This window comes from Dermochelys coriacea, chromosome 2 (assembly GCF_009764565.3).
Source record: "Dermochelys coriacea isolate rDerCor1 chromosome 2, rDerCor1.pri.v4, whole genome shotgun sequence".
Taxonomy (NCBI): domain Eukaryota; kingdom Metazoa; phylum Chordata; order Testudines; family Dermochelyidae; genus Dermochelys; species Dermochelys coriacea.
The window spans coordinates 123,297,709-123,314,653 of NC_050069.1; the positions used below are offsets into that span (position 1 = coordinate 123,297,709).

General features: G+C 41.1%; 1 protein-coding gene and 1 long non-coding RNA gene across 3 annotated transcripts; one reads left to right on the top strand and one right to left on the bottom strand.

Moving 5' to 3' along the window:
* Positions 1 to 446: 446 nt before the first annotated feature.
* On the bottom strand, positions 447 to 13,539 carry SERPINB1 (serpin family B member 1). 2 transcript variants are annotated; one of them, XM_038392822.2, is made up of 7 exons: positions 13,267 to 13,539; positions 10,869 to 11,045; positions 7,454 to 7,591; positions 6,035 to 6,152; positions 5,238 to 5,380; positions 3,978 to 4,145; positions 447 to 2,089 (listed from the first exon to the last, which is right to left on the bottom strand). In XM_038392822.2, exons 2-7 carry the CDS (start codon positions 11,034 to 11,036, stop codon positions 1,688 to 1,690), a joined length of 1,137 nt encoding a protein of 378 aa, XP_038248750.1. In that variant the 5' UTR covers positions 11,037 to 11,045; positions 13,267 to 13,539; the 3' UTR covers positions 447 to 1,687. The 2 variants fall into 2 exon arrangements, with proteins under 2 accessions (XP_038248750.1, XP_038248749.1); XM_038392821.2 differs by lacking the exon at positions 13,267 to 13,539 and adding an exon at positions 11,248 to 11,307.
* Positions 11,288 to 16,218, top strand: LOC122458790. Its single transcript, XR_006279058.1, has 3 exons — positions 11,288 to 11,298; positions 13,781 to 15,457; positions 15,510 to 16,218. It is a non-coding gene; the product is annotated as an uncharacterized LOC122458790 (long non-coding RNA).
* Positions 16,219 to 16,945: the final 727 nt, after the last annotated feature.

The window sequence follows — 16,945 nt, forward strand, 5'->3', positions numbered from 1 at the left end:
GAGGAAGTTCAAAATTATTTAAGGAATTGCCAGTTTCCTGAACACCCACATCACAATTCCCTGACTCACAGAATGAGTCGGTTTAGCTGCTAGCATCAGTGTTCTGCTCACTAATCACTCCTTCAGTTCCAGGCATCATTCCAAATATTTACAGGTGCATTTAGCCCACAGGTAGTACAGCGACTCCTGGTTCTCGCAACACTTCTGCCCTCCCCAGGTTTAATCTCCAGTTCTCTGCTCTCCTTCTCCCATTGCAACAGGCTGTTGCCCAGTAGCCAACTATTCTGAAAATGCAAAAGGAGAACTTGTATAGCAAACCACACCCACCAACCCACTTGCTTACTTTGGTGTTATCACTTAGGTATACAACTGTTTTTGTGCTGTCAAATGCCATATTTTGTGCATAAAATTGCCTGCTGTGGACAAACAGATGCCTTTAAAAAAAAAAATAATACCATTTATTTGTACTTCCAAGGCGAAGTTATAGTGAGGTTCACAAAGGAATACAGAATTAGGGATACAGAATATACCTGAGGTTATACTGTTAATGCATAGACATAACTGTGCAGAATATACATGAAATTATACAGGCTACTAATACTAAACAGGAAACAACAGCAGGACATTACGAGTACATAAGCATACCAGTTCCTAGAAGTCAAACTGTTATTTGGTGCAAAAATCAGTTTGTAAAGAGGCAGTAGGCAGCCAGCCAGCCACGTGGGCCAGAACTCACTGTAGCATTAATATACATGAACTGCACTTAAGAAATTTGGAACACCTACAAAGCAGTTCCCTGAAAAGCAGGAATCCTTCCTGTGTTGATATTATAGTTTTAGGCCAAGATTTCATGCCCTTTTGGAAAGTTAGTTTCAACTACCTTTCAAAATCTCCATACATTTTAAACAGATACAACAGTTATAAAATTTGTTTAAAATGTACAGAAGTATTAAGATTTCTTAAAAAACCATTAAGAAATTGCCTGTCCCATTTCTGCCTCCTCATTCAAAAGCAATATCATACTAGAGTTCTGAAACAGTGATTGTAAGGGTTGCACGTGTTTAAAACAGCTTAATGCTTTCTCTAAGAATAGAAAGTCTCTCTAGCAAATGCTAATTGGCCTTTTATCCCAAAACATAATAAGGCCCATTCGGCTGTTGAGTGCCTTCTGATGCCAAACAGCATTATGTTCAAAGGCCTCTAAAAGAAGAGACTCTAAGAAAAGAAAATCCTTGCAAACTTATCCTGCTGAGCAAGCACATTGAATTACTGGATCAAAGTCAGAGAGGGGAATTACACCAAAGGAATTGCCAGTTCACAATAAAATTGCAAAACCCACACAAGAGGATGTTCACACTTTAGGGAATTTTCTGACTCAAGTAACTGCCTTAAAGAATCCTCAGAAGTTCAATTCTGGTCCACCTTTATTAGAAGATCAACTGTGCTGAGCAACCAGACTGTCAGCCCTGTGAGTCATTGCATGAGGCATATTTTACTGTACACAAACAAATAACAGTGCTAAGGAATTGGCAAAAAAGCCCAAGAAGGATCGTAGGTATCAATTTCTGAGTAGTCATTCTATTTTGAAATGCAGAATTGGAATGAAAATTAGTAAGAACTTAATTACAGGTTCCTACTGGTTTAAGTGGAAATAGGATCAGATCCTCAACTGTAGCTCTGTCTTCTTTTATGGAGAAGCATACCTGCCAAATAAAAGTATGCTTTGTGTTGGGTTGTGACGGATGAAGAAAAGGAAAGGGTGATCAGCATTGAAATCCTCTTCCAGAAACATGCAGAGATTAGCAATGCCAGCAGTGGCAGCTGCAGCTTCTGTGCCTTCTTCATTCTCTTCTATGAAAGACTTGTGTACAATTTTAGATAAAAAGAGGTCTCGTGTGCCTGACATTCCAGACAAGTCAGACTTGCCACTGTCAAATATATCCTGCAGGCCCAGACCTGATAAATCTGATGTAAGGTCATAGCTGTTTTCCATCTTAAATTTAGGCAGATGCACATGAACATCATTGGGATGCATATTTTGTGGCTGTGTCCATTCCTGGAGCTTTTCTAAGGTGAGCTGCTTCTCTAGCTGGAATTACAAGCACAGAGATTATTAAATTGTGTAGAGAGATTCTGAAATACCACCATTGTAAAAGTATTTCTCTTCCAAAAAGATATAAAATGCAATATTGAAAACATGGTTTATAATGATATATGTATACAAAGTAAAGAAAATATAGATATAAAAGGCCAGACTCTGATCTTTGCTACCCTGTATAAACCCACAGTAATTCTATTAAATGCAATTCTATTAAATTAAATCCAAGATCAGAATCTGACCCAAAGCATCCAACTTTAAAATCACAGAGTTTTACTTTTTGCTGCTCTGTACAAAAGGAGTTAAAGAAATACTGTACTAGTAACTTAAAAAAAAAAATCCTATCACTAACTACTTGGAAGTCTAAGTCACTAAAAACTCATAATGAAAATAATTAACAATCAAAAAGGGAGCTGCCTTCTTGACACTTCGGTAACGATAATCAGCTTCACCATTTAAAAGCACAGAAAATAAGACATTCAAAGCAGCTAACAGATAAACTCCACAATTTAAAGGAAAATACAGGTTAACGATTATCTGTAACCTATTTTTATTTCATTTTGTCAACTACCTCCTGGCTTAGTTCTGAGGATTAATTAATTGGTTAAAGCTTCTGCACTTTGACAAAGTGAAGGCTGCTGTAAGTAACACTGGCTGCCAATGGATTTCTAAAGGACTAAACTGACCATCAGCAGAGTGTACAGAAACTTCTGCCCTACTCCGGGCAGGGGCGTATTATCGCCTAGGCCTATGGCGGCAAATTTGCAGGGGCAACAAATGTATAATAGCCATAGGCGCAGACTTGACCCGGCTCCAGTGGGTGCTCGTGTGCCTCCGGCCCTGCCCCAACTCCGCCCCTTCCCCAAATCCCTGGCCCCGCCTCCTCCCCCAGGTGCGCCATGTTTCCCCTCCTGCCCAGGCTTGCCGCGCAAAAGCACTGGGAGGGAGGGGGGGAGAAGCAGAGTGGTGGCACGCTCAGGGGAGGAGGTGGAGCGGAGGTGAGCTGGGGCATGGGGAGGGCCCCAGGAAGTAACCCAGGGGGGGCAGAGGAACCGCTCCCCATCCCAGCTCACCTCTGCTCCATCGCCACCTCCTTCCCCGAGTGCGCCGCCACGCCGCTTCTATCCCCTCCCTCCCAGGCTTGCCGTGGGAAACTGCTGTTTCTAGCAAGCCTGGGAGGGAGGGGGTAGAAGCGGAGTGGCAGCGGCGCGCTCAGGGGAGGAGGTGGAGGCAGAGTGGAGGTGAGCTGGGAGGGAGGGGCCCCGCGAGGAGCTGTCGGTGGGTTCAAATGAATTTCAATAAAAAACTAAAACAAGTTCATATGGGGCCGGGGCGGCAATTATTTCAGGGCCTACAGGCAGCAAAATCATTAATCTGCCACTGACGCTGGGCAAACCCCCCATGCCACCAGAAGGGAGAGGACTAGCATAGCATCCACTACACCCACCCAACTTGAGAAGATTCCCCTACTCAGAACTGACCCTCTTGTGGATAGTTAGACAGTCTCCACGGCCAGATTCCTCCAACAGCATGTGACACAAAGCAGATGCACCACTTTGGATAGCAGATACACCACTGGAAACTGGCTCTACATCATTCTATTTGATTACTAAAACTCCTACTACATTTCTAAAATAAACAACAATGAAAGTACTTAAGGACTATCAGAGGATGGTGATGGAAACAGCAGGATTTTCCTCTTTTGTTATTAATTCTTTACTTTTCTATTAGTAGGACAAACAGGTGAACGCATAATGTTGAAGGTTACAATTCGTGGGCTTTTGAATGGGTGAGAGCAGACTAAAAATAAGGTTCTATATTACAGTAAAACTGTGAAATGCCATCCAAGCAGAAACTGAGATTGGCTTGTATAAATCACCTGCTGGAGTCCAGTGGAGTTATCATCAATGTCATCAGGTAAGAAGATGATCATGCTAAGTTCTTTTCCATCATAGGGAAGCTCTAGCACACGACATTTCAGTTCAGAGATGTATCCAAAAGGAAATTTCTTTTTCTGATACATCATTTGCACTGTCTTTTTTTCATTCTGGATGGTTTACAAAAAATAAAGAAAATATTTTTAATTAATATTTTTCGTAAATTGAAAGAAGACTGACAAATTAAAGATCAGATTTCTTTTCCTATGTTATTAACAATACCTTAGATTAAAACTAACTTTTAAAATCTAAATTACTTTTCACTGTATGGTTTACTCCCTCCGCCCACCTCCCTCATCTTAGGCAATGAAAATACACACAGGTCAAATTCACTAATGCTTGATTCGTTAACAATTCTTTGAAGACCTGGTGCTATGTAAATGCTAAGAATTATTACGTTCAGTTTTGCTTTTGGTTTCTCTTGCCTAGCATAATGCTTCCTTCTTCGATTATAGAAACTAGCCCAGATTCTTCATTCAACTGTAGCTCCTCTATGCTCCTCCAACAGCAAGAGGGGCCACAAACTGTGTTAACGGCCTGTGAGAAATATCCCCAGTGTAAAAGCTATCCCCAGGCACTGTAGAACTAATAGATTGCTCTGCATTGCCAACCCTCCAGGACTGTCCTGGAATCTCCAGGAATTCATCTTTAATTAAAGATTATGTCATGTGAGGAAACCTTCCAAGCAAAATTAGCAATCTTAGCATGGTTCTTCCCACAGTCCCTGGCATAAGGGGCACATATGACAAGGAAAGAAGCTTTGGCCAAAGTACATGGTGATTCAGTTACGCTCAGATAGCATAACTGCTTCCAGGGAGGCATTAAAAGCATAATTTAAAGCTACACTAAATTGTATTTGGAGAAAACAGGTCCCTCACCAGAGAGAGTATGGGAGAGGCAAATGTACCTACATGCCACATTTTCCTCCACTCTTCCATTCCTGCAGAAATTGGACGAGCAGTGAAACAGAATCTAGCCCACTGACAGCAGGAAAATGTTTATATATCCAAACAAAAAACTGTTTGAACACATTTAAAAAAAAAGAACGAAAACCAAAAAAACATGAAAATGTTTCTATTCATATTTGGTTTGTAATTTTAAAATTTTTTTATAAAAACTTTAATTTGGGGCCTAAATTACCTGACAGCTTCCCTTTATAGATATTCTACAAGCAAAAAGATAATAGAATGTATCTACATTACCTTATTTAATCGAAATGGCATTTGTGTCGTGTCTGCTTCTTTAAATTTCTCAGCCCAATTTCCTTTGAAATAAATAGCATTCACCAACACTAGTTTGGTCATATCATTAACTGAGCCCTCAGACAACAGGTTGGGGATTTTACCTTCAAAGAAATAAAAAAATCATTACAACATTATTTTACACTATACATATTTACATTTTAAGAAATCCACTGTCTTAATTCAAGAAAAGATTTCTGATATTTTTCCCTGATACAAATACAATATATTGAAGTGCCATTCTCTATTGTACTATACTACATTATGCTACATATCATAACAGTCCATATATAATTTCACAAAAGTGTAAACCCTTACAGCCTAAATTTTCAGAAACGCTTCAATTTTTGGGTGCTCAACTCAAGACAACTTAAAGGGGCCTGATTTTCAGAAAGTGGTGAGCATATGCCATCTGGCAACAGGGCTTCTTTAAGGTACCTGCAGTTGGACACCCAAAATTTAGGGCTACATGATTTAGAAATCTATAAGAAGACCAAGATGTTCAAAATCAGATGCCTAAACTTAGGCTCCTAAATCCATATTTAGACAACAATTGTCGGCCTTAATGTATGAAAATGCAAATGTCTTGAGTTATCTAGCTGCCATAAACACCATGCTCATGCATTTTCTGGCGTTACCAGCCATGTTATTGGATATCCCATAACAAGATGGAACAATTCTAATGGCAGCAGAAAAAGAGGACATATTCCTATTGAGTAGCCACAAAAAGATTTATTTAACTAACCAAAATCTCTTACCTTCAGTCTGCTCCCCTACCCACTGGTTAATTTGTTTTCTTGCTTCATCTGAAGCAAGTAGAAAATCAACCGTAGCCAAATTAGCTCCATATAATTTCTGAGTCTTAGTCAAGAAGTCCTAGAATACACAGTCAGAAAAAATAGCTTTCATTGCACATAGATATCTTTACAGCTATGTTTGAAAGGATTAGCCTTTTTTCAGTACTTGTTGGTATACATATACAAACTGATGAAAAGACATTTCCATCAATAATAGTTGAAATTTACGGATAGGCACAGTACAAAAATGCTGCTTACTAGAGTTTGATTTAAGGATCTTTGGTTTGTATATTTTGATATATGATGTTGACAATTTGTGTTTTAACTGTTATGTAGCTTATCTTTTTGAATCTCTACTGTCATTAAATCATTACTGTCTGATCTGCCCATTCTCAGAACTCCCCTATAATTTCCAACAAGTAAAAATTTAAATTGATAAATATGAAGGAAAAAATGTTTTAAAATATTAGCTGCCAAAATTATAAAAAAAAATAAAAATAAAATTCTGCCAAGCCTATTTAGAACCTAGTGAAACAACACTAACTTAGGTCAGCTAAAGAATCTGTCTATCTCAAGGGTTGGGTGAACTGACCTTGCATTTTATTATTTTTGTTTCTGACAGATACAGGTGAACAACGCTAATATTTCAATGCTCCCATCATGCATGAATATGAACTGATTGCTTATTACTGATGTTTCAGTGTTAGACTTTTTTTAAATTGGTTCACCCCTGTGCAACAGGCCCATACAAGCCTAGCACTAGTGAACTCCCACTGAGAGTGTAAGTGAGACATAAGTGGCCATCAGCCCTCATGTAGACTTTCTGCATAGGGGTGAATTTCACCAATTGAAGATATGTTGGTTTTAAAGTACATCAGGTGGTGTAGCACTGATATAGCTAGTGGGTGAAATTTTCAAAAATACCGCAGTGATATAGCAGCACAAGCCCCACTGAAAATCATTTGTGCCCTTAATCTCCCTCTTCCCCCCACACCCCCTCATATTTACAAATTCATCAGTTTGAGAGCCAGAAGCACAAGTGGATATCAGACTGCTACTTCCCAAAACAGGAAGCTAAATTTGTAGCCAAAAATAATTTGCTTATGGGTCCTTCAACTGACTTCAAAATTTTTACCTCATAAATATTCAAATCATTAAGTTATTCTGCTTGGAATCAATCAATAACACGGTAGTTATGCAGTTTACTAAATTAATTCCAAATTGTGTTAAGGTTTTATATAAATCCTGTTCCAGTGGGAGTTTTGCCACTGACTTCAAGAGGGGCAGGACCAGGCCCTAACAAAAATGGGAAGTAACTGATGATTGAGTTTTGAAAAATTTTACAGGAATTCTGTCACATGAGCTTCTGCATGAACTTACTGCTAAAAAACTGTAGGTCTTCTCTCCATAAAGCCGATTGGCAAGCTTCAACAGATAGGAAGCTCCACTTCTGTTTATGTCAGAGGTCAGGGTCTGAAATCTTGAATGAAGCTCTTCAACAACATCAAAATGAAAGGTCTGGATTAAAAGAAATCATCAATTAATACAGAATACTCGGTAGTAAGTGTTTGAATGATCAGGCCCTTGGAGTCAGGAGGAAAAACAAACAACTAGTGTTTGCCTTCTGATTGTAAGCTATTTGAAAATTTCAGCTAGTGCAGGGGTGGACAAACTTTTTGGACTGAGGGCCGCATCGGGTTTTGGAAATTGTATGGCGGGCCGATTAGGGGACGGGGGCATGGCCTGACCCCACCTCCTATTCAACTCCCCCCCCCACTGCTTCTGGCCCCCTGACAGGCCCCCCGGACTCCTGCCCCATCCAAACCCCCGTTCCCTGATGGCCCCCCTCGAAAGCTTATGCCCAAATAAATTTGTTAGTCTCTAAGGTGCCACAAGTACTTCTCAGAGACAAGTTACTCAACAGGATATATGCATTATGGAGAGATCTACCTGAATCCAGATGGGCCAATGAGAGCGTACCTTCAATGCACAGAGAAATATTTGGATAAAGCTAAACTAAACCAGAGTCCACATATAGGATGTGGTCTAGTGACCTGATCCAAAGCCCATTGAACTCTATGGAAAGATTCCTATTTCAATCTGCTTAGTATAGGTAAAAAGATGTAGTATTAAGGCACTATGAAATGGGTCCATGACCTACAGAAACAAATATCCACATGCAACTTAAAATCTTTGGTAGCTATAACCTTTCCCACAAGATTCTCTGCCCCCCGATGCTGGTTGTAATGTATTTTCACAAATATTACAAAGTACTTTGAATTAGAACATAAAGTATCACAGATTAGCATGTTGAAACTTGTCTCAGTGTAGGTTTTTTAGCCCCTTTTCATGCTATTTCTACTCTGAATAGGTTCAACCTGGGTTGGGCTGTTAGTTTCTGTACAAAGTTCAGGTCTGACATGTAGTGATTAAATAGTTTTATTGTTCTAATGGATAACTCAGTACTGCCTAACATAAAAGAGCCCCTCCTAAAGCCAACAATACAAAAGGAGACAATATTCTTAAACAAATATATTGTGACCCCCAGCAGAGTGAATGCAAACATACCCTTTTACAACTGCATATGACATTCCAAAAAAACAGAAAACCATGAATAGCTGAATCACTTTTAAGCAATAAATTCCACGTACAATTAGTACCAATGCTGCCATCCAGAATTGTTTTTTGTAATTTAAAATTAATAAATACTAATTTTGAAATCTCCCATCTCTAAAACCAGAATTTAACCTACAGGAAATCTTCACTGCACTAGTTAATGCAGTTTGCAGCTTGTTCACAGGCTGAATTTGATCAAGGCTGAACACAAAGAGCTCAATTCTTCAACCCCTGCTGAGTACTCCCATTGATTTCACTAGAATTGGGGCCAGCCACAGTAATAAAACAAAATTGAACACCTTAAAGCTTTTGTTATTAAAAAATATGGCTAATGTAAAGTTATGTGGAAAGGCCTATTAAAGCCCATTGAACTCAAAGGGAGTCTTTCCATTGATTTCTGTGGGGTCTGGATCAGGGCTATCAGGCGCAAAATAAAGCAAATACAGTGAAAACACAAAATATAATAAGCGTTTAAAGTTAAGCATGTGTTTAAGGCCTTTAAGACTTAAGCACTTAAATGGTGTGCTGAAAAGGAAATAATTTCCAATCGGGAAATATAGAACATTAGGCACCTATTTTTGAAATATTAGTCTACGAAGCACTGCATATTACTATTGTGGCGGATCTCATTCAGATCATCTTTGATATGAGACTGATAATGATTTGACTCTGAATGAGAAGGTAGGTGAGAATATTTTTTATTGGACCAACTTCTGTTGGTGAAAGAGACAAGCTTTCGAGATACACAGAGCTCTTCAGGTCTGGGAAAGGTATTCAGTGTCACAGCCAAATACAAGATCAAACAGGTAGCATAGCATAAATAGTTAGCATATATTCTAACAGGTTTCAGAGTAGCAGTACTCCTTTTCTTTTCACATATTCTAAGGGGCCATTCAAGTTGAAGAGGCCCGTTAATACCTCTGTAGTCATAGAATAAAAAGGGGTGGGGGGGCTAGTGGGTTACAGATTGCTGTAATAAACCATAAATCCAGTGTCTTTATTAAGATCATGCTTTTTTGGTGTCTGGCAAAGTTATGAATTTAAGCTTCATTAAGGCTTGTCTTTGGAAGGTGTTGTGCAGATTTTGTTTGAGGATGGGGACTGAGAGGTCAGAATTTATGGTTTATTACACCAGTATGTAATCCACTAACAGTCCCTTTTTTGTCCTATGACTGCAGGGGTATTAATGGGCCACTTCACCTTGAATGGTCCCTTGAAAGATGTGTTAACTACTTAAATACAAGCTGGAACGGATTGTTTAGCGTAACTAGAAAAGGAGTACTTGTGGCACCTTAGAGACTAACAAATTTATTAGAGCATAAGCTTTCGTGAGCTACAGCTCACTTCATCGGATGCATTCCTGAATACCTTTCCTAGACCTGAAGAAGAGCTCTCTATAGCTCAAAAGCTTGTCTCTCTCGCCAACACAAGTTGGTCCAATAAAAGATATGCTCTCACCCACCTTGCCTTTCTAATATCTTGGGACCAACATGGCTACAACACCACTGCAAACAACATTAACTGTGAGGGGATTAAAATAAGATTCACATCTGTTGTATGTGTCTTGTGGGAGATAACAATCACGTCATTTTACAAAATTCATGATCTCATGCTAAGACATTGTCATCATGCATTATCATAGTTATGATACTTTAAATTTAAGGAGGGGGATGTGGGTTGAGTTTTTGTTTTTTAACATGGCAGCAGTATGCGTAACATTATGTATTACAAAATCACAGATCTCTTTGTCAGAGTCGCACAGGGGCTTTGGGCAAAATCTGAAACAGAGGCTCGCCTCCCTTCCAAAAAAAAATTATCGGGGGAGGGGGAGAAGTGGAGAGTGAGCCCACCCTGTACTTACCCCACAGCGATGACTCCTGTCCTGTGGGACTGGGCCTTGCTCTCCTCTCCAGGAGTCGTAACCTGGCATACTAGGTTGCAACACCACTCAGTTTGTGGGCTCTTTCAAACTGGGGGCCTGGGGCAACCCTGCTCTTAGCATCAAAAGGCATGAAAACAAATTTAAAAATAATTTGGTTCCAGATGTTTTATCAAATTAATCAGTGACTGAATTAAGTGGGAAATAATATGAAGGGTCAATAAATTTTTATATTTTTTCCTCTTAAAACTTATTTTCTGTAACATTAAAAATCTAAACAAGACTGAAATTTTTGCTGACCTTCAACAGCTGTGTCTCTGTGTCACCTCTGGCCCCTAAAAGGACCATGGCCAGTGCAGCAGAAATACTGATTGGCGAGAAGATGATATTTCCTGTTGCGTTGGTTTCATTCAACTTTCTAAACAGATCAAGAGCAAAACGGGTGTTTGCATTACTCAGTTTCTTCATGGTTACAAACTGAAAAACAAAAACAAGTGCAATCAAGGCTCCAGGTAGTGATTTTTCAAAAACTAAATGCCCTGTGTTACGCAGAGCAAAGGTGAAACTAACAAACGAGCATTTGTACCATATGGAAATCAGGAATATTAACTTCAGTTTACCTTCCTCATACATTAACAAATTCACATAAATAAGATATAACAGATAGTAGATTGCCTACCTCAAACAGTCTGGTTACACCAACCTTACAGATGTTATACAATAAACTTCAGTATCCTCTTATTTCTAAAATTTGGAACAAACAAAGGTTAAGGAGCTTGCAGGAATAGACACTGTAGTCCTCTTATTCCAAATTCACAAACCAGTCACAGTCAAGACAACTGGTGGGTGACCTCCTCCTTGTTCTCCCACCAGTGGATTTATTAGTTGACATCCAATATAGTAGCTGGTGAAAGGTACTTAAATCTCCATCTAATCTGAGATCTATTTCTGTTGAACAGACCACACCAAATTAAGGTCCCAGTCCTCCAAAAACTTACACATCTGCTTAACTTCATGCACTGTGAGAACTCATTGAATTTACTGGGATTACTCACAGTGTATCATGTTTAGTATGTGCCTAAATCTTTGGAGGATCAGAGCCCAAGAATGGAACCAAACATGTACATGAGAGCTGGAGTTGTGAAATCAAATGTGAAATATAGAATATACAAAGCCTGGGTCTGATGCTGCAAAATGCTTTTGTACATTGACTTAAATTGCCCAATTTCTTTTGTCTGCCTATGCCTGCAGGCAAATCCCCCACTGATTTCAGGGGGAGTAAGGACTGTAGGATTTAGCCATTTATAATTCCTTTTCATTCTAAAATTTATTTTAAACTCAATAGTCTATATTACTGACACTAAAAATCAGAGTTGTTGCTCAGGATCAGGATTATTGTTAAAACATGGTTTTGTCCCATATACACACACACAAAAATCCCCAAACCATGTTATAAAACTATGCCCTGCTATGGTAGTTCTACACAAACTCTAAAATGTATGATTATGCCCTTTAACTGACAGCAGGGACACATTCGGTTTCCAAAGGTACTGACTTTTCTATAACTTTTCAATGACTATTAGCCAGGATGGCCGGGATGGTGTTCCTAGCCTCTGTTTGCCAGAAGCTGGGACGGGTGACAGGGGATGGATCACTTGATGGTCACCTGTTCTGTTCATTCCCTCTGGGGCACCCGGCATTCGCCACTGTTGGAAGACAGGATACTGGGCTAGATGGACCTTTGGTCTGACCCAGTATGGCCGTTTTTATGTTCTAAATTTTTGCAATTCTGCTTTGTCTAATTCTCCACTAAAAATGAACTTAAAGCAAAAGAGGATGTTTCTACTTTTCCCCCAACATTGTAGGTATTTGCCTCAATCTTCAATAAATTTCCCCCTCTCTCTCCCCTTCTCTCCACTGAGCTCCATTAGAGCTTATTTTTAAAAAAGGAAGGGAAGGAAATTATTGAAAAAAAAGCCCCTTCTTCCATTAAAATAGCAACAATTTTTCATTAACACATGAATTTTTCCCAATTTCAATCATCTTTAACAAGTACGATAACAACTGATTTTCTTCAGACACTGTGTCTTGTCCCATAGGTGGGACTAAACTATGTTTTAATTAAAACAAATAACTATATGTTCATGAATCATGCCACTGTCGCACCAGTAGGTACTTGCTACAGCACAGACAGGCTCTCTGGCCTCGGGGGGCGGGAGGGGGGGGGGGTCTGTCCACACGCTGAAGTTGTGATGTTTAACAGCTGCCCGCTTTAAGTGTGGCCACGTTTTGCTTCTGCCCGCGGGGGGGAAGTCGAGGGGACAAATCGTAAGAAGGGAAAGAGGAGGAGACACTGCATCCAGGGCTCTCCCTGGAAGGCTGCGGAGAACTTGGCCATGGGCAGGCTATTGCGAAGCAGCTTCATCTGCCTGCGGGCTGGCGGGAGAGGCTCCGGCACGGCTTCCTCCATGTCCCCCCAGGCATGCAGTGAGAGGGGAGGAAGAACAGGCCAAGGCGGTCAGGACCAGCCCCCGCTGCACATTTCTAATACCCTGGAGGGGGGGCAGATCGCAGGCGCCGGATCGGTCCCCGGCAGATGGCGCGGGGACCTCCCCTTAGCCCCGTTTCTCGGAGCCAATGAGCACCCCCCTCCCCTGCTCTCGGACTGGGACAAATTCACCGCAAGCCGGTTTCTTACCCTGCAGCCGGCTGGGGCTTCGCTGGTTCCAGGCAGCCGAAGAGACACGTGAGCCGGTGGCTCAGCCAAGCCCCGGGCGGGGAGTGTGTGCGCGGGCCGGGCCGGGCCGTAGGGCAGCGTGCGGCTGCGGCTGCGGCTGCGGCTGCTCGGGGGAGGCGGAGGAAGGAAGGGGATGAACCGGCTACAGCTGGCTGGGTGGAAGGGTGTAGGGCAGGAAAGCGGCTGGGGCTGGGCCTGTGTGCAGGGTGGTTGTAGCCCCGCGAGTCCCAGGACAGAGAGCAGGTGCGGGAGGTGATAGCTTTCATTAGACCAGCCTCCTCAGCGCCTCTGCCTTTGCTTGGACTGGGGGTGAGGCCCTAGGGCGAGCTTGGTGGCAGGTGCCTGCTCAGGGTCCCTAAGGCCTCTGTGGGCGAGTGCGCCCAATGGTGAGCAGAAGAGAGGGGTAAGGGCGGGGGGCAAGCTTCAAGTCAGTAGGAGGAAGGGGGCAGCTAGTGTGGGGAAGGCAGAAAAGAAGGAAAAAAAAAATGAGTGAAAGCAAATATGACAAGACACGAGACAGAAAAACCAGAGAACAGAAGACTCGTCATGAGGAAGAGGGGAAAAGAGACGTGTGGGTGCAAGAAAGAGGGGTGGGATTGCCCAGGGGCGATAAATAGATTTGAAAAGAATCAGATAGTATAGGAAAGGGGCTGAGACTGAGAGAAAACAGCAGACTCTTGTGTTCTCCTTTCTTGCAGTCTGTGCCCCAGGTTTCTGTTTGTGAAACAAGGAAAGTTGCTGTCTGAGGGTTGGCAGGGAGCGGGCACCTTTCTCCTCGCCCACCTGCCAGAAGCCCTTCCCACGCGGGCGCAGCACAGCTTGCAGCATGGTAGCAGCAGGTTCAACAGCCACGTTGTATTCCACTAGAAATTCAGCCATAACTGCAGTTTTCTCTGTACTATCTAACTGCAGATTGTGTCTTGAATTTTGTTTTCAGCCTTCCGCTGTAAATACAGAGCTACTCCACTAGTTTGTATTCACACTGTGTAATTGAGCAAAACTTGGCTCAATGCCTTTATTGAAGAATGAACAGTTTCCAAACAAAAAATTCCTGTACTCTAACTATGGTTTTCTCTCTCTCCAGTTGGGTTTAGAAAAGGCTGAAATTGGTACTATGTTGTGTTATAGCATCTTCCAAGGATTTCAAAATGCTTTACAAATAAGTAAACCAACTTTGTAATACAAAGATTATTTACAAATAGGTGAATGGGGTTGGAAACCGGTCAAATAATTTGCTCAAGGTCTATATGTCTTAGATCTGACTTCTAGCCCCATATTGTTACCACAGCAGCTTTAAATAATTCCCCCCACAAGGGGCTTGGCAACACCTTTAGACGTAAAACAATGATAATACAATGAGGATAGACTGAAATATCCCCTTAAAACAAATTACAAAATCTTTCATCAAGAGAGGAAAGGACTTTAAAATTTACACACAGAGAGGAATATGCATAAGAACCAATGGGTCCAACCAATGGTCCATCAAGCCCAATATCTTGTCTCTTGCCAGTGGTGAGTACAAGAGCTTCAGGGAGGAGTTTACAGAACAGTGCAATTTTAGGGAAACCTACTGCTGTCTTCCCCTCCCAGCTTCTATCAGTTGGAGGTTTATTACTTCCCTCCGATGAATGAGACTGACAACATTTGCAGGAAAGATCTCTAAGCCCCTTATCCTGATACGTAACTGTCATGCCAAATTTTTGTTTTCTCTCTGAAAAGACATAGAGAGGAGCCCTTGCTGGTGGGATTTTATGAACTCTGCAGGAGGCAGTATGCAGGCTAGAAAAAGGTGGACAGACCTAGACTGCTGGTATTATTCACGCTTCAATTGTGTGGACAATTTTTACTGTCTCAAGTGGGGGAGCAGGCTGTCCCCCACAGAAACACCTTTTCAACCATTGCCTTTTCTTTGTTGCTGTACTCTAGCATGACATGATATGGGGTCCAGTAACTTAATCTACTATTCTTAATCTTTTTTTTTTTTAAGACTGGTAAGCCCATGTGTACATAGTTATACTATGGTAAACTTGGTTCAAGTTTAATTTAGTTTATGTATCTGGTAGTTACAGCATTGGAAGAATTCACAGGGCTACATGACTGAAAGGCAGAAAGTACCCTGGCCCCTGGAGCTACCTGCCTTTTTCCAGCCACAGTGCTTTTCTTTTTGCAAATACATACTAACACAGCTGCTACTCTGAAACCAGTGCTTCCGTTGCCTCTCTGAGTGCACAGAATCACACTTGGTACTGCTGGCCGTGACATCATCAGGTAAAGGAAATACACTAAGGAAACAATAAATGTTATCCAGGCCTTCATGAGCCTAGACTTACAGGGGAGACACCACAGATTTTCAGGTGACCACGTATTAGGTAATATCCCACCTTTGAAATGAAGATGACGAACACTCTTCCCCTCTCTGTTGCAATAACAACCTCTACTTTTTAAAGTGGGTAGAATAATGTAATTGGAGACAATAATTGTGTGTTTGCTCAACAGCCAGATAGGAAATCTTCCTTTCCAGCTGGTGAGATGAGCTCCACGGACTGTGTAATCAGCATGGTTGTTGAAGGGTTCTTCTGACTGGCTGCAGTGATATTTTAGTCAGTCCAAAGTAGGAAAGCAGAAGGCAAATAGTGAAGCAGCCCAGTTTACGGGTTGCTGTAGGACGGTTGTCCTCAGAAAGGTAACTAAACAACCAGCTGAAGCTTTTTTTTTTTTAAAGTGATTAACTATGGTTCCATGGAAGACTAATCAATGAAAGTTTACATTAAAAACAAAAAATACCCCCATAGAATTAAGATGCATGCCTACCAGCCAATCACTGTGCTTGCACAGCATAGCCCATTTCCCCTCCCTGAGTAGATCTTTTTTGTTTTGACTGAACTCTTCAGGGCAGAGACTCTTGAGTTTGTACAGTGCCTACCCATGGGGTTCCCGTTGAGTGTTGTCACAGTATAAATAGTAACGATGAGTGCAGACCTCACTCTCATAAATACTTAACTACTGGTCCAAAACAAGCTCTACAGCTTGCAGTAATGTCAGTGCAGTAGAGGGTGTTAATGGTGGAGTTTTTTATTTAAAAGACAAATGATGGATAAATCTCTCCAAACATTATTACCTATAAGAGGACAATACTTCCCTTACTTACCAAAGATAGAGAGAGGAAATTCATGCTCCTTGACCCCTATGGAGAAATGTTCTTACAGAAGTCTAAAAAACGCCAAAACTTCACGTAAGCTTCAGCCCAACATTCCTGGCAACATTATTTCACAGTGTGACCTCAAATAGATTTGTAGAACTAAACAAGTTTATAGGACTTTATGCTATAAGAGATGAGATTGATATTGATTTTCTGTTGGGTGAGAAATCTCACTGCCAACTTTGCCTTTCATCCAGAAGGTGTCAGAGAACTTCATAAATATTAATCGAGCCTGTAATGAATGTATCTAATTCTTTTGGTCCACTCTTAAGATGTATGTGGTGAATGATGTGCTGTTAGTAGCTGCAGCATTCTACCTCAGAGGTGAGTATACTTCAGTAATGGATTAAGTGATTCCGAGGAGTGGTCCTCAAATTTGTCAGCTTTGTCTTTTATAAATGATTACCTCGGTATTCTCTAAACTTTCCCTTACTTACTGTG

Coding starts and splice junctions, on each gene's coding strand:
- SERPINB1 (XM_038392822.2), bottom strand. CDS start 11,036: ATGAAGAAACTGAGTAATGCAAACACCCGTTTTGCTCTTGATCTGTTT. Junction 7,592..10,868: donor CAGAGACACAGCTGTTGAAG/GTCAGCAAAAAT, acceptor CTTTTAATCCAG/ACCTTTCATTTTGATGTTGT. Junction 4,146..5,237: donor TGCCATTTCGATTAAATAAG/GTAATGTAGATA, acceptor TAAACCATCCAG/AATGAAAAAAAGACAGTGCA.